Source organism: Atractosteus spatula, chromosome 28 (genome assembly GCF_055471065.1).
Source record: "Atractosteus spatula isolate fAtrSpa1 chromosome 28, fAtrSpa1.hap1, whole genome shotgun sequence".
NCBI lineage: Eukaryota > Metazoa > Chordata > Actinopteri > Semionotiformes > Lepisosteidae > Atractosteus > Atractosteus spatula.
In genome coordinates this window covers 2,869,816-2,887,522 of record NC_142733.1, presented here as the reverse complement: position 1 = coordinate 2,887,522, position 17,707 = coordinate 2,869,816, and the positions used below count along the sequence as shown (strand labels likewise).

The following is a 17,707-nucleotide window of genomic DNA, read 5'->3' as shown; positions in this document are numbered from 1 at the left end:
ACTAATCATTCTTAAGAACGCACGAGACCCCCTACGCGAGAGAGGGCGTCTCTCTCCGGTCGCTTCAGAACAACCCGCTGGGGCCGCCCGCTGACCTGGCGACGGGATACAACTGGCCCACGCCAGGAGAAGCCCACAGCCCCCAGCCTCCACATTCCCAGTCTCGGTCCTTCCCGGTCTCCCAGCTTGTCGCAGTTGACCGAACCCTCCTTTCCCAGGTACACGTTCATTCCCGTATCATAACTTATTAAATTTCAGGAAAAAGAGAACAATGTCCAGCCCACCACCTCCTACCACCCAAAGAAAGGTCATCTGCAGGGTGCTTCGGAATAAAACATTTTATCATCGACCTCCAGCCCCTCAGATAAATCCGAAAAACACGAACAGTTACATGAATAAGTAAGTGGCTTTTGCATCTGCTACCAGCAGGAAGGAGGAGAGCACACATACAGATACAGGGAGAGCTATGGAGGCGGTCCAGTACTCGGACAGCGGGAGAGAGGTGGACACCGCGGGGACCAGCGCATGCACACAGCAGGGATGATGGGACACGTCCACCAACGACACCACAGCAGGACCGAGCCACAGGCTGGAGCAGCGGGGGGGGTGGGGGGTGGGGGGGGATCGCGGTGCGGTAACCCACCTATCAGAGAGTGAGTGCCTACTGTCTAGAGAGTACTGGCGGCTGGTCCGCCGGCTCGAACCCGAGGCCGACTCGAGATCGCTGCGGCCGTTGGTGGCGGAGTCTAAGCTACCATAGCGTCTGGCAGAGGGGGGGGAAGGCAGGAAAGGAGGAGCGTCAGTATGGACGGGCCACACGCACAACACGCGCAGCGCCAGCTGAGCGAGCTCTCGGCTGCACAGAGGCCCCTCTGTGAGCTCTGCGACAGCAGCGAGGGCCAGGGGCCCCGGGAGCTGAGTTCTGGGCATCTGGGGTCCAGTTCTCTGATCTGCTGAAGTGTGCGAGGAGCTGCAAAGCCAGTTTTTACTGGTAGACAGTTCTCCCTGTTTATAACAATCCTAAGAAGGAGCTGTAGTACTCCTGTAACCAAAGTAAGGCCGTTGTCTTGTTTTTATGAAGCGGGACATCTTGTTGGTCCTGGTTTACCACATTCAGCAGTGGTGACCCCTCCGACTGTATTGATCTACTCTTTCAGCTCAGCCCCAGGCAGCCCAGATGGTTCAGTGGACTGAGGCCCAGGGAGTCAATAACCCCACTGCCACAGCAGAGCTCCTGCTTGAGCACAGAGAACTGCTCGTCCCCTCTCTCGTCACCCTGAAGCCCGGAGACTCCATGCAGCAGAGAGCTTCACCGATCGCTGAGCGCATTCGTGTGAGCACTGCTTTCTGAGCACATGCACACACGCGCGCACGCACGCACGCACGCACGCACGCACGCACGCACGCACACACACGCGCGCAGAACAGTCCCGCACACACGCGCTCCGCCAGGGGTCTGGCCCTGGGTTTGTATACACAGTCAGGAAGGACTGCAGACTTGTATACAAACTGCAGAATCTCCACAGCACGTGTGTAGGTGCTCAGGGGACTGACAGGCTTGTGCACCATGTCCTTGGGATGCACAGGGCCTGAACGCCATGCAGGGGACTGATAGAGGCTGGATTCTGCAAGGGGCTTGTGTACAGCAGACACAGATTTCTGCAGAGCTTGAATACAATGTCCTTGTTCTCGATAGAATACGCCTGAACTGTTTTCTACAGGATTAGCATACAACAGAGGCCTCTATACATCTTATGTACAGTGTCAAGGGTTTCTATAGGGTCTGTTTACATGTCAGGAGCCTCTATATGGCCTGTGTCCGGTGTTGAGGATGTCTAATGGTCTTACGTACAGTGTAAGGGGTTTCTATAGTGTCATTCTCTGACACTGCAGTGGCACTTCAGAGACACTAGGAGTCAGCGTTCACAGTCTATGTTCTCAGGAGCCTCTGCATGGCCTGTATACAGTGTTGAGGGTCCCTATGGTGTCTACAGTGTCAGGGGCTTCTAGAAGGTACAGTGTCGGGGTGATTTCAGTAGAGGTTTACAAGCTGTGATGAAAAATTGTTACTTACAAGTTAAACCAACAACCAACAAAAAAGATTTCAGACCCTGTGTGACTGTGCAGCTGTCATCAGCAGTCACCTGCCCCTCCTCTCCGGAGGGCATCTCCATCCACTCAGGGACTTCGAAATACAACGACATCAAAAACACTGGATCAAATTAATATCAAATCCAAATCTTATAGAGGTTTACCATAGTAAATCTGCTGTTTTGGCAGTTTTACCATTCTTTTACCATGCCCATACCATACCAGGGCAGTACTCTGCCCTGGTACCCTTCATTGCCAGGCTGAGCCTTCTCTCTGTTGGGCTTAACTGCCTTGTTGTCAGCTTTTACCATGGTACACCACGGTAACATCTAGAGGGGAGGGTCAGCCGTCCAGGGGCAAAGGGAACTGGGTGTTGCTTGTGCTACCTCATCGCCCTCTGGTGGTCGGAGTAGTCCAGCTCACAGCTGTGCATGGAGTCGGTGTAGGAGTCGCGGGAGCTCTGGTGCTGGTGCCTCATGGGATACTGGTGGACCGAGGCGTTGGGCTGGGAGGTGGTGTAGTAAGGCGGCGGGATGCTGTTGCTGGTCTCGCTGCGGTAGTCGCTGTCCCTGTCATCCACGGCGCTGTCGGGGTCGTCGTCTGCCGAGAGAGACAGCGCGCGGCTCGTGAGACAGTGCCTCTGGGGCAGCTGCAGACACAGACCGACACCGCACCTCTGGGATAGGGAACATGCGCCCCAGGAGAGGATCCGGCTTCGGGCCTATGGGATCCTCAGGATGTTCTCTCGGAACAGACTCGTGTCAATACTGAAGGACTGACTGACACACTGACTGCCTAACAGCCCAGGGAGAAACTCTTCTGATGAACAAGGAGCAGAGAGAAACACTCACTCTGTTGGTCTCCCCACAGATTCCAGTTACCTGCAGAAAAAGAGAAGAACAGAGGAGACACAGTGGCAGACATCGGCACCTGAAGCACTGCCATCCCCCGTGTAACAAGAGCAACAAGTACTGTCAGAGACACAGCTCAGATTCCTCCAGGACACCTCCCTCTGAATTAGCGGCACCACATTTGTCCCATCAAAGGTATTCTAGTGAGCTAAGCAGGACAGGCTGCTGGGAATGAGATCTGCAGACAGCGAGAGAAACAGCTCAGATCAGCGCACCTACAGAGCTCTGCTCGATCCCTCCACCGCTGGCGTGGAATTGAAAGCAGAATCACGACCTTGCGGCGCTCCAGCGGGTCGATGTCACCGATGGAACACAGCCTGAGAAAATCAGGGAAAGACGCCCTGGCAGCCTGGCAGCCTGGCAGCCAGCCGCTGGCGGAGAGCCGCCTGGGACTCACCATGCCAGGCGCAAAGCTGGGACTGACCTGCGGCTCTTGGCCGGCTGTGTCTGCTCCGCTGCACCCCCCAGCCTCATCACGGGGGGGGAGGGGGGCAGGCGGGCAGCACCCCCATGTGGCTCAGCATTGGGAGATGGGCGCTCGGAATCCCGCCTACCAGCGGGTCCAGGAGAGACCCGATGGCATCGGCTTCATCACGGCGTCCTGACCATCTGAGTCCGGGGCTCGGCGTGCCTGGCCTCGTTACTTCGGTTTTATTCCCTGTCCCTGTTCCTGATCCCGGATTTTAACCGTGTTTGTCTTCTCTTGGATGGATCACCCGGTTTTGGACCCTGGACTACGCCCCGGATTTTCCCCTTGGACTGCCTGGACTTGTTTGCCATCGCCACGCCCCCCGAGCATCGGATCGCCGTCATCACGCCCCCCTGTCCGTCAACCCATCCTGATCCTCCCCGTCTCCTCCCCTGATGTCCTACTCCACTTACTTCCGGATTATACCGTCTGCATAGGGTCTCGAACTACGCTTCCCGGGAGCCTGGACCAGCTCCCGTTACACCACCAGCAGGCCAGGGTCTCCGCTGGCATTAATAATCTCCTGGCACAGGGGCGAGCTCTGGCCTGCCAGCACCCTCCCCGGACAGCAAGAGAGAGAGTGTGGAAGAGCGATACTCACAGCACTGTGTGCCCGGGACGGGGAGGGGCCTCTCCTGCACTTCCTGGTAGGTGTACTGATGATACCGACAGAGACAGAGAGAGACAGACACTGTGAGCCACAGGCAGCAGCAGCAGCAAACCAGTACAGGCTGAGCCCCTGGCAGGAGCAGGAGGAGACACAGGCCTAGCGCTGTGATCGTTTTGTGCTTTTCGCAGCTCATCGGACAGTAAGAATTACCAAAGGGAGCAGACCAAAGCCCTCCCCACGTGTCTTGGCATTGAAAGGCCTTGTAGGCAGAGAACTACCCGATTCTAGACAAGGGTGAAGAAACCAGCTCACATCCTGGTCTCTCATGGCGTTCAGCTGCTCCAGTTTTTTGGCCCAATAGCGTGCTTCCTCTTCTGGGATATCTGGACCACAGACAGGAACACAGGGAAATGTCAGAATGGTATAAAGAAGGAATGAAGCCCATCAGAGCTCACTCTTCTGCACACAGAGGGGCATTCTTTTACATACAGTCTTCCACAATGACCACTGTCCTCTATACTGAGCAACACTCTCATAGAGGTGACCACTGACCTCTACGCTGTCTTATACCACCTGTGTTTTTAATGTGTTGTATCCTGCTCTGATCTTTCCACTGAGTCCTGGGCTAATGTTTAAAACCCTCACAAGGAAGGACTTAGGAAGTCTTTTCCTCTGCAACCTGTCTGTCCAATCTATTGAACTACATTTTACTGTGTTTTGAGAAAAAACCTCCTTCTGCCCTATAATCAACATGACCTCAGACAACTACCGTCACACATGAGCAGCAGGGAAAAGCTCTGCACTTACCCAGTGGCAACTCGAAGCGCGTGTCCAGCAACACACGATGGAATGTAGGATCCTTCGTTCCACAGATTTCATTGTCTGCCATGATGACCTGGGAATCAAGGGTCAGCCACTCCCCTGGGCCTTCCTATTGGAAGAGAGAAAAACAGACACTCCCCTAAGCTTTTCTATTGGAGGGAGGAAAAAACAGACACTTCCCTAAGCTTTCCTATTGGAGGGGAGAAAAAAAGACACTCCCCTAAGCTTTTCTATTGGAGGGAGGAAAACAGACACTCCCCTAAGCTTTTCTATTGGAGGGAGGAAAAAACAGACACCCCCCTAAGCTTTCCTATTGGAGGGGAGAAAAAAAGACACTCCCCTAGCTTTTCTTTCGAAAGGAAGAAAAACACCCACATTTTTTAAGTCCTTGTGACAGAAGACTGCTTGTTTGTCACTGCACTTACACTGTACACTGCTGTAACATCAGCTTTCTGCACAGGTCTGTACAGAGAAGGAGCTCTTGAAACCAAAAAGCGACGATCAGGGCTGCTGGCTGGACTGGCAGACAAGCCGATGGACGGGAAAACAGGTCTCAGCGCCAGTGCGAGAGCACACAGGGGGACCGTACCTCGTTTGACTGCCTGATGTTGCGCAGGGGGATCCACACGGTACCGACCATGGTGTCCCAGATCAGGCCCTTGTTCCAGACCTCCACCGTCAGGCCCAGGTCTAACCTGTTGATCTCACTGCGGGGAGAGAGAGTGGGGACGCTGAGGCTGGATAGCAACGTGTTACTGCACCAAAAAAGTCAGGACCTATTTACACAGAAGGGCATTTACTGGAGTGATCTGAACCCACAGCTTCCCAGGCACAAGTCCTGGACACTAACCTCACTCAACACTGCCACCTACAGGGAGGCAGTGTGATGTAGCCGAGAGAGTGAGAGGCAGGAGTGGAAGAGTGACAATCACACACACATTCCAGTCCTTCACAGCCACTGGTCCCTGTTCTTCACTGCCGGGCTTTACTGAATTAATTATTGACCTAAGATGTTAAATCATCTGTTTTTGTAAGTCTTAATCAGTTGCTTATTGATAATCATCTGTGAAACCTGCAGGACTGCACCCCCCTCATGGCCCTGGTGCTATTGATAAAGCTCTCGCTGCGCCAGGACTCTCCACAGCTCTCCTCCGTCAGATCACACAGCCTCCAGGAGCTCACGTTCCAGCCCCTGTAAGGATGGGCTGGAAACAGGGAAGGAAGGCTTCCCTGCCAGCAGCCATATCACCCTGCAGCTCCCAGCTGGCAGCCCCACTGGAGCCCAGCAGGTGTGAGCCTGGTCAGTACCTGGAGGGGAGACTCCTGGGAAAGCTAAGGCTGCTGCTGGAAGAGGTGTGAGTGGGGACAGTAGGGGGCGCTCACCCTGCGGTCTGTGTGGGTCCTAATGCCCCAGTATAGTGACGGGGACACTGTACTGTAAACAGGCGCCGTCCTTCGGATGAGATGTAAAACCGAGGTCCTGACTCTCTGTGGTCATTAAGAATCCCAGGGTGTCTCTCAAAAAGAGTAGGGGTGTTACCCCAGTGTCCTGGCCAAATTTCCCCCTGGCCTTTACCCATCATGGCCTCCTGATAATCCTCATCTCTGAACTGGCTTCATCACTCTGCTCTCCTCACACTGATGACTGGTGTGAGGTGAGTGGACTGGTGCACTCTGGCTGCCATCACATCATCCAGGTGGGGCTGCACACTGGTGGGTGTGTGGGGGATCCCCATTACCTGTAAAGCGCTTTGAGTGGAGTGTCCAGAAAAGCAATTATTATTAAGGCTGGAGTAACGAACCATGGACTGGAGTGAGGAGTGAGGAGTGAGGAGTGAGGAGTGATGAACCGGAGTGAGGAGTGAGGAGTGATGAACCGGAGTGAGGAAACATAATGGCAACTTCATTTGTGAGACACAGGAGGCCTCAACTTACAACATGAAGTCCTGCTCCCAGCACGGCTGGCTCCCGCGAACCGCGATGGTGGTGCTCTTGACATTCTGCACCTTGAGAGACACGTACGTGTTGAATTTCTCTGCAGGAGAGAGAAGGACAGACAGAGGTGCTTTCAGAAGTTAGAACAGCAGAGTTTCTTTAGTTGTAAGAGCTTGGCTCAGAGTCTGACCAAGGCACTGCAGTTCCTCCATGTGTCAATTGCATTCAGGTGGCTGGGATTCCCACTGTGCACAAGGTGCACAATTGCAGCAGGGTCCCTGGGGGCAGCGGTGGGATAAGTCAGCCAGGGCTCTTCCTGAGAAACAGCCTCCTGGGATTGACAGAGCGCCTGCTGGCTTCGAGTGAGGTCATGAGAGACCGGCCATCTCCTCCAATCAGAGCCGTCTCTGTGGAGCTCACAGTGCATCACGTGACGAACGGCTCTGCAGGTGGGCGTGTCGCAGGAGCTCGCACAGGTGTCAGTGCGCGATGAGCTGCTGATTGCAAATTTCGTGGCTCAAGCGAAATATGTAATAAGCGAAAAATGATCAGCGTTCCCTCAATTATAAGTAACAACAGCAAAACAAGGATGCAAGGCGTCTTCTAGCAGTTAGGAATGAAACCAGGAAGCACGTCTGCAGACATGAGCGGCCCAGCTGTGCTGTGGAAACCAGCTCTCTGGGCACCTGTAGACAATGAGACTCTGGACAAACGTCTCACTAACAAAGTAATGAGAGGATTGGAAAAGTGTTCATCTCACTGGCGCCCCTATGCCTTGCGCTGATCACCAGATCTCACTGCCGGGATGGGGACGAGGTTAGCCAAACCCCATATTGTAGAAAAGGAATGAGAACGCTGTGACCTAACGCAGTAGACCATGCTGTGAAGGTGTGTTCTCAGCCACTCACCTTGGGGCCCATCTAGCTTGGCTTTCTTCACTGCAAAACAGAGAGAAAGAGAGTATCAGAGCAGGGACGCACTCATCTGGGCCCGCAAGCAGGCCGGATCCAGCACCTTGAAAGACTCCTACTGGACTGAGGGCAGGCGTCTGCTGCAGCACTGGGGCCAGGGCACAGCAGTCTGATCCGCTCCAGGTTTTACAGTGCTAACAATCAGACTCCCAGGGCACAACAGTCTGATCCAATCCGGGTTTTACAGTGCTAACAATCAGACTCCCAGGGCACAGCAGTCTGATCCAATCCGGGTTTTACAGTGCTAACAATCAGACTCCCAGGGCACAGCAGTCTGATCCAATCCGGGTTTTACAGTGCCAACAATCAGACTCCCAGGGCACAGTAGTCTGATCCAATCCAGGTTTTACAGTGCTAACAGTCAGACTCCCAGGGCACAGCAGTCTGATCCAATCCGGGTTTTACAGTGCCAACAATCAGACTCCCAGGGCACAGTAGTCTGATCCGCTCCAGGTTTTACAGTGCTAACAATCAGACTCCCAGGGCACAGCAGTCTGATCTGCTCCAGGTTTTACAGTGCTAACAATCAGACTCCCAGTGGGGCCCTACTGACAAAACCCTGCGTCCCCTTCACACCCTCAATCCAGGCCGGCAGCAGAGGGAGGGGCCGGGATTTCTGTTAACAGAGCCCCGCTTATAACAGCAGAACAAAAACTGTCAGTAATACCTGCAAACCCTCTCCATCCACTCCTCTCGCTAACTCGAGCAGATCAAAGGAGTCAGGAGAGAGAGAGAGCGAACTCCCACCTCCTTATCTCTCGGCACCTGGGAGCTTTCAGAGCTTAAATCCCAGAGCAGATGGAGCTGTGGGATGTCGGAGACAATGGGAAGCCAGATTGCAGCAGGAAAGCTTCCAGAGGAAAAGGCCTGATAGTCTTCAATGTGGAGAGGAAGGCAAATTGAATTGATCTTTTACAGAGCGTGCTCCTACTGCGCTGCGCTTCATGGCCCCAACGTCAGCAGTAATACTCCAGCAGGGAATTCATACTCCCAGCCCTGGGATTAGTCCCCTGCAATGGCTCCACATGCACTCCAACACATCCACAGATGAGCTCTCCAGTCTCTGACTATGTGAAAGAGAAGTCAGAGACTCCATTCAAGGTTTGTTCTGTACACTGTCTCTGGGCAGGGACAGCATTCAGACTCCCAGGGCACAGCAGTCTGATCCACTCCAGGTTTTACAGTGCTAACAATCAGACTCCCAGGGCACAGCAGTCTGATCCACTCCAGGTTTTACAGTGCTAGCAATCAGACTCCCAGGGCACAGCAGTCTGATCCACTCCAGGTTTTACAGTGCTAACAATCAGACTCCCAGGGCACAGCAGTCTGATCCAATCCAGGTTTTACAGTGCTAACAATCAGACTCCCAGGGCACAGCAGTCTGATCCACTCCAGGTTTTGAAGTATTGACTACTCAGACCTCTGCACACCATTTGAAGTTAAATGCAATCTACAGGGCGAAAGATCAAACAGTACATGTCATGAATGGAAAGGGGATTTTGTCTGTGCTATGAGCAGACTTTGAGCTGGCCAGCACTGGGGCGATGCTGCTCCCTCCCTCTTTCACTCCTCTGCCTCACTCCCACGCCCGGAGCTGCCATGTGATGTCTTTCACACACACGCTCTCTCTCTCTCGCTCGCTCGCTCGCTCGGTCTGCTCAGCGGAGCCAGCGAGTGAGGGAGCCAGCGAGCGAGCAGCGCGCCACATCTCCTGCCGCTAAAAATAACCGCCGGGCCACAGCAGAGGGCAGAGGAAAGTCCCCACCATCGGGCACAGGGGCAGCCGGCCCGGCTTCTCCCGGACCGGTCCCCTCCAGGAGCAAGAGCGCCCCCCTCCCCTGGGGACCCAGACCCCCTGGTTCTGCTCACATCAGCTCCTCTATATTTAGCCACACGAGGCCGGTGCTGTGATGGGCGTTTCCGGCGATGGGTTGAATCGAGCCCCTGGAGCGCTCGGCGAGCTGCCGGCGCAGGTCTCGGAACGCCACACCCCCCTCTCTGACAGAAAGAGCTGTTTCCACTGCTCCATCGCCACATTTCGGCTGCAGGGGGCTCTTGTGAAAACACAAGGATGGGTAAACGAGACCCATCTAGCTTGGAGACTCAACTTCATCAACATGGCCGGGTAGCTGGTTCCAGACTCCCAGAGCTCTTTGGGTAACCATCTCACCCTGCAGCTCCCAGCTGGCCGCCCACTGGAGCAGGTGTGAGCCTGGCCGGTACCTGGAGGGGAGACTCCTGGGAAAGCTAAGGCTGCTGCTGGGAGAGGTGTCAGTGGGGCCAGCAGGGGGCGCTCACCCTGCAGTCTGTGTGGGTCCTAATGCCCCAGTATAGTGACGGGGACACTAGACTGTAAAAAGGCGCCGTCCTTCGGATGAGACGTAAAACTGAGGTCCTGACTCTCTGTGGTCATTAAAAATCCCAGGGCGTTTCTCGAAAAGAGTAGGGGTGTTACCCCGGTGTCCTGGCCAAAATTCCCCCTGGACTTTACCCATCATGGCCTCCTAATAATCCCCATCTCTGAACTGGCTTCATCACTCTGCTCTCCTCCCCACTGAGAGCTGGTGTGTGGGGAGCAGACTGGCGCATCATCAAGGTGGGTGTGGAGGGGATCCCCATTACCTGTACAGCGCTTTCAGTGGAGTGTCCAGAAAAGCACTATAGAAGTGTAAGCAATTATTATTATTACTATTATTAAAGCACTGTCTTCCTGTTCTATTTCCATTTGAAATGAACTTCCACATAGTTACCTCATATCCTTCGGTTGCACAGTTCATTCTGAATCAGAGGCGTTGACTCTGTCTGACCGCTGTGCCCCGGGACTCTGATTGACAACACTGTAAAAGCTCGAATGGACCGGAATGCAGTGGGCATTCAATCTGTTCTCTGGACTGGCAAAGCTCAGTTATATATCTGAAATGACTGAATCTTGACTGTTTTCTTCTAAAAAACAAATCTGTGGAAGAACATTTTGGTTCAGTCTTATAATGACTACAGGCACAGTCAGCACAGCACAGTGCAGTAGCTGGGCCAACACACAAACCTTCAACAAGGAATTGCAGAACCAAATGACTAATCCCTGCTGCTCCAGCTTGATCACGACAGGCAGGATTAAAGTTGGTGCTCTCATTGTCCTTGTGTGCTTAGTAATGTACAAAGTGTTTAGTGTATGAAGCTACCACAACACAAACACAGAAGAGCCAGAAACATTGGACCAGGGAGAAGAATTAATATGCAACATGAAAACAACCTTTTTGTGACTCAATCTTAAACGTTCAACCCATCCAGCGACAGAAAGGCACTTGTTCCTGTCACTGGCCACCCCAGCCTGCGGGCCCATGCAGGCACAGGGTGAAGCCAGAGCACATGGAGAAAACCCACACAACCGTGTGGAGAACATGCACACTCCACACAGAAGCGCCACCCCCGTGAAAATCAGTTCCCAGGAGCCAAGAGCTGTGTCGAAGCAGCACTAACATCCCGGTCACGCATAATAAAAGTTTAAAAATATCTTTGGAAAAAAAAAGCTGCAAAGAATCACAGCTTTCTGGAGAGCGAGCTGCAGCACAGAACAGGTGCTGGAAACTCTCTCCTCTCGGGGGGGAGGCTTTACAGCCTGAGAGATGGAAGGGACTGGATTAGTGCAGCTTCATAATGAATCACTCTAATGGTGCAGGCCTGTGACACACCACAGTACACTGCCCATTGCCCAGTGCCCACCACCACACACTGCCCACCACCACATACTGCCCACTGCAACCCCCTGCCCACTGCCCAGTGCCACACACTGCACACTGCAACACACTGCCCATCGCCCAGTGCCACACACTGCCCACTGCCCACTGCCCACCGCCACACACTGCCCACTGCAACCCCCTGCCCACTGCCCAGTGCCACACACTGCACACTGCAACCCCCTGCCCACTGCCCAGTGCCACACACTGCCCACTGCAACACACTGCCCACCTCCCACTGCCCACTGCCCACCACCACACACTGCCCACTGCAACACACTGCCCAGTGCCCAGTGCCACACACTGCCCACCGCCACACACTGCCCACTGCAACACACTGCCCAGTGCCCAGTGCCACACACTGCCCACCGCCACACACTGCCCACTGCAACACACTGCCCACTGCAACACACTGCCCAGTGCCACACACTGCCCACCGCCACCCACTGCTTTCCACTTCCCAATGCCCACTTCCACACACTGCCCACTGCGTTCCGCTCCAGCTGTCCCGGTGGACAGCAGGACGGCAGGAATGACAGACAGAAAGAAGATGAGGATGAGGCTGGAACTCTGCCTGCTGACTGATGGCGACAGCATCAGTCTCAGACAGCAGCTCTCCCCTCAGCGCACAGAGCGGCACAGCCGCGCCCTGTGAACCGCCAGATCAAACACGGACAGCAGGAGCCCGCAGAGAGGAAGATGAACCCACCCGCGTGTTTTCTTGACTTACAGAGGCAATCGGCTCAGCCTGCTCCCGGCTCATCCGCTCGCTGACGTCACCGTGCTGCCGAGCGGCGCCGCGCGTCTCTCTCTCCGAGTGGGAGCCAGAGAAGGGAGGGGGGGGGGACTGTCACGGCTCCTCTCTCTGTTTTTGTGAATGAAAGACGGCCGCCGCCGCTCGGCTCAATTCACAACGCGGACACGGCGCCTAATCCCACAGTCCGGCTGCAGGGCCGCCAGCGGCCGAGACTCCCATTCAGAAAAACAACCCCCCCTGCAGCCACGCCCCCCACCGCACAGACCCCGCCCACTGAGGACCCGGCCTGCGGCCTGCACTACCGGCGCGGGGCTTCATTACACCGAAATAGAGGTGATGAGCAGGATGGTGGCAGCTGGATTTTTACAAGCATTTTTTTTTCAAGTACAGCCAGCTCCCCCCTCTGAATTCCTTTCCTCTTTTCCTCCTCCTCCTCCTCCTCTCCGACCCACTCAAGCGCCGCGCGACGGGAGCCGTGTCTTTATAGCGCCCCCCGTGGAGCGGGGGCTCGGCTCCGGCGATGCTGCTTGACAGAGCCCGGCTGGGGGGGGGGGGCGTGTGCCCGGGCGGAGTGGGGGGCACGCCGCCCAGGTCCGGCGATCACACGAAGCTGGGTGGGGGTGTCACGCTCTCCGGGGGGAGGTTTTGTAAATGCCAAAGGCTGCAGAGCCACTCCAAACCACGCCAGATACAGGATGCTCTAGTTGGAAAGAACTACCAACAGAACCGTACACGCCTAACGTGAATATATAAGTGCTAAAAAAGGGTTTCGGGCAGAGTAACTCACTAATCTCCCGGCTCGCAAAGGGGCAGTCTGCCCCGGACGTGCAGCGGTCGTACATGCCCTGCCCGTGCCTGAAGCTCACAAGGAAGGCGAGCGAGGTGACGAGGCCACTCAGCCCGTCTGGGTGCTACAGCCTGACAGCAGCCGGGGCTGCAGCGGTCCCACACTGACCCCGCCCTTGGCGTCACGAACGGGCCCCTGGACCATGAATGGGCCTGCCTGTGTCTTGATTCCTAGAGATTGCACCGTCCTTTATCACACCTCTGTGTTTTAATGCGTCTTACTCTGCTTTTACCATAGTATACCACAGCTCAGTCTCTTTTGTCTTTGGGCAGCGCGGGGAAAGACTGACAGGCGTAAAATTAGCACTGAATCCAAGTCAAGGCACCTGACATTAAATCTGTTGTATTTACTTAAAATCCTGAAAGATCTGACCCAGCCAACGACGCAGTTTAAGGGAAATTCCCTAACTGCACCTTGGGATCCACCTGGATGTGGCTGCCAGGGATCCCAGGATGAGCCGGCGGGAATCTCGGGTGTGACCGCACGCGTTCTCCTGCCGGCGAGGGGCTCGGGCTTGTACCCCGGTACGGCGGGGTGCGTTACTGGAGCAGTCTGACTGAGACCCCTCGATCTTTCAGTCACGACTTGACTTGCGATTTCAGGCTTGTTAAATATCTAGCTCGCCCGCACACGCACACGGCGGAGCTCCCTGGTCTTCGGGAACAGGTTTCCCTGCGCTTCCGTCTGGAGCGCGACTCTCGGCTTCCTCGCGCTCTGACACGCGGGTGAAACGCGTTTCAGCTCCATAAATAGCCTCGCGAGGACAGGGCTGCCCGCGGAACCTTCCTTACGCAACGCAAAGTCCGTCTGAACTGAGCGCCAGTACCTCTCTCACAGGCTCGGTTCCGTGACAGAACCCGCCGACGCCTGAACTGAGCGCCAGTACCTCTCTCACAGGCTCGGTTCCGTGACAGAACCCGCCGACGCCTGAACTGAGCGCCAGTACCTCTCTCACAGGCTCGGTTCCGTGACAGAACCCGCCGACGCCTGAACTGAGCGCCGGTACCCCTCTCACAGGCTCGGTTCCGTGACAGAACCCGCCGACGCCTGAACTGAGCGCCGGTACCTCTCTCACAGGCTCGGTTCCGTGACAGAACCCGCCGACGCCTGAACTGAGCGCCGGTACCCCTCTCACAGGCTCGGTTCGGTGAGCGAACAGTTGCCACAAAAGACACTGAAATATAATAATAGTTATAAACCTGTAGATTCTCCTCAAGACGTCTCAGTCTATAATACCGGGAAAACGATGGTTTCAGGCGGTTAAAAATATCCTATTCATAAACGAAACCAGATCGGGGACCCCTGATTCCCGTCATGGCAATAGGAACCCCGGAGGGCGTGATCGTGCTGACTGCGAGAAGGAGACGGTTCGGGTAGGAGCCAGAGGGACGGCAGCGATATCAGTGACGACTGGACCCGACCGGAAACCGACAACACCCCCAGGATTCCCTCCCGAGCAAGCCCGGCGCAGGCGCGCGCTCAGCGCTCCAGGGAGCGGCGGAGCCCGGCGTCGCCGAACCGGGGCTTCTGTCTGCCCGAACGAGCCCGGGACCTGGCGGCGCGACACACGGACGGACCGATCCACAGCGTGGGACGTTCAGAACCAACCCACCCCAGAAAGCCAACCGGTGCCGCAAGCGTCCTCCCGGGTCCCTTCAGAACATTTCTCTGCTAATAATAACATTAATAATACTACGCCCCCCCCCCCCTACGTACGCTAACGCTAAAAGAAACCACATCGCCATGTCCCTGGACCCGGAGTTCGCGCATAATTCTGCATCTCACTTCATACACCCATTACAATATTGAGATCAGAGCCCTCGGTGTTTTCGAGTCAGAGTACTTAAATAAATACGAAATAATTAAGGTCACATCAGCGCGATGGAGCCGACCGTCGAAATCCCCCGTCCTGTGAACAGCGCACAGGAGCGCCGGTGATTCTCCTGCTGGGCTGGACTTCAGCGCTGTTACAGCCCGTCTTTTACAGACAAACATTCACATCGCGCCGCGCCAGAGAGGGCAAACAGGGCTGAAAGTCTGAAGAAAACACAAGCGACGGTCGGCGATTATCTTTCTGCTTTCGAGCAATTAACCTCGGCCGGGCGAGTTTATGTAATGGACAGCCAGGGGCTGCGGGCGAGATATAAAACCCCAGCCGCCCGGCTCTCACCTCCGACACACAGCAGTGACATCGCCTGTTCCTCCGCTGATCGCAGCCGGCTGTCCGCTCCAGGGGCTCCACGGGCTCCCCGCTTCGGTCGGGAGTCCAGATGGCAGGGATTTCGTGAGAGGGCGTGTGTGTTAAAGCCCTGTAATGTATTTATATACACGGATGCCCCGTTATTGCAACAGTGTCCGAGTCCGAGTCCGAGTCCGAGCAGCGTCGAGATTTATGCAGCCTCTCGCCTCTCGCTCTCTCTCTCTCGCTGTTTCGATTCCTCGCTCTCAGTCTCAGCCTCTCTCTCTCTCTCTCGCCTCAGCTCGCCGCTCTCCGGCTCACAGCCATCTTGTTCAGCACCGCCAGCTCGGAGGACAGCTCCTGACGTGACGTCACGCCGCGCTGATGAGAGGCAGCAGGCGGCGCGGGACAGCTGACCCGGGCTCGCGGCGCCGAGCACTTGCGTTTCTTAAAGGCGCACGCTGCAAGCAGAAACATGAATTAAATGACTAAAACCACCATTGATTAATATGAAAACCGGTGCACCGCTTTCTCGTAAAATATCGAATCCCCTGATTTATAAAGCAGCATTACCACCTTGTGGTGGAGCTATGCACGGCCGGGCTGGGGTCAGTGCTGGGGTGGGAGACCAGGTTGCAGCAGTAAGTAGCGCTGGTGGACCAGTAGGTGGCGCTGTTCCCTCTGGACCAGCTTTTACCAGCAGAATTTGCACCAGTATTGTGACCGATGAGACTGCAGCACTCAGATGGGAAATGAAACTGAGGTTCTATCTGGTCATCACTGATCCCATAGCTGGATGTAAAAGACGGTGTTAACCCTAGTGTCCTGGCTAAACTCCCCCCCCGGACCTGGACAGTCTGGCCCCCTGAACTCTAGTGGTGAAACAGCTGGGCACACACCCACACTAGTGCACTATTGCACATGTCCTCTGTGCTGTAGAGGGGCTGGAGCCCCTGTACGTCCTGCTCTCGTGATTAGCAGTGAAGACACAGGCCATCCAAGCAGCAGAAGCAGTGTGACGTCAGTATCGTGTGGCTGGCTGTGACATCCCCACTGAAGGAAATTAGACACATCAGCTTTGACCTCTTCAAAGATCTTTCTTTTTATATATTATACACACACACAGTCACTTTTAGTGTGTGTCAGCAGCGTTCTAAATCCATGAGTAAGAGGATTTACCTTTGCAAAGGAATTCTGGTGCATAAAGCGTTGTCAGTACTTCACTATATAAATAAAACTGTCAGATCTGGTCCAGATGTCCGGCGTAAGATCCGCAAGGCCGATTAATAGTCTGGTGACTCACCGAGCTTCCCGGAGATGCGCCACTTATAATTCAAGGGGGGGGGGGGGGGGGAGTAAGAGGAAACAGGGAGCAGGGAGAAAGGGGAAAAGCACAAGACAGAGCAGCCAAAAGGAAAGATTTTTTCTGTCTATTTCATCAAGCACCCTGCAGCAGGTAAACCCTGGAGCGGAGCAGAGGTGCTGTGCATTGGGAGCCTGATCTTCAGCCCTGAAATGGGACAAAATACAACTACAGGAGCCCACTGGAGGAAAAAAAAATTATGACATTTTCATTAAATTACATTTTCTGAATGGGAGCTGTCGAAGGTTCGGCGGCCATTTCTATGTAAAACTCACAGTAATCACAGGGGCTGCTCTGATTGGCTGGCGTGGCCATGGTGGGTGGGCTTTCCTTTGTGAGAGTCCGATCTAATGGCTTCCCAGGGCCATCAGTCATACCTTGAGCACCATCCCACTGGTGATCAGGAATTCTCTGGTGTTTGCGAGGCATCCGATGAGCCCAGTGTGCACACACCTCCCTGTTCGGGGGTCCCAAGGGTCATTCCAGCAGAGCAACAACTATTGATTATCGATAGTCAATTACAGATTAAGTGTGAAACGAAAACGTGGACTTTGTTATACGAGCCTACTACAGTATAGTACTTTGCTGAGGCAGTTTGTGGTTCCAGTGTCTTTTATATATTAAAAGATCAACCATGATTCTTATCCTTGAGGCCCCATTTTTTGTGTACTGTTCTGGTTTGTTCTTTGTGTGTTCTGGACTGTGAGTAACTCTTCTTAGTGCACTTCTCACTGTACTTAATTTATTGTATTATTATTGTATCATTCGTTACTGTTGCTGTGTTGTCTGTGTTAAGCTGCTGTTGCACTGTAATTTCCCTCACGGGATCAATAAAGTATCTATCTATCATGTCGTTGTGATACTTTGATCAAGCTTAATTAACCACAATCATTTCCTGAAGTAGGTCTGGGTAGGCCACTTCATGCCGTCCACAGCTCTGAAACTGGTGGAGATTTCAATCTGCCAGGAATGCTAAATAGTTATTTAAACTGTGCCATTTTGCCAATAATAAACAAAT

The 17,707-nt window shown here is 54.4% G+C and overlaps 1 protein-coding gene across 1 annotated transcript in view; it reads right to left on the bottom strand.

Moving 5' to 3' along the window:
• The window catches only part of LOC148813735 (protein unc-13 homolog A-like), a 60,484-nt gene extending 44,806 nt beyond the window's left edge, over positions 1–15,678 (bottom strand). The window contains exons 1-10 of the mRNA XM_088907911.1: positions 15,318–15,678; positions 7,747–7,776; positions 6,839–6,938; positions 5,493–5,610; positions 4,889–5,012; positions 4,394–4,464; positions 4,073–4,127; positions 2,943–2,972; positions 2,478–2,691; positions 644–763 (exon numbers count right to left, since the gene is read on the bottom strand). Coding sequence (XP_088764037.1) covers positions 644–763; positions 2,478–2,691; positions 2,943–2,972; positions 4,073–4,127; positions 4,394–4,464; positions 4,889–5,012; positions 5,493–5,610; positions 6,839–6,938; positions 7,747–7,776; positions 15,318–15,339 — 884 coding nt within the window. The 5' untranslated portion in view covers positions 15,340–15,678. The remainder of the gene's footprint in view (positions 1–643; positions 764–2,477; positions 2,692–2,942; positions 2,973–4,072; positions 4,128–4,393; positions 4,465–4,888; positions 5,013–5,492; positions 5,611–6,838; positions 6,939–7,746; positions 7,777–15,317) is intronic.
• Between the last annotated feature and the right edge of the window lie 2,029 nt (positions 15,679–17,707).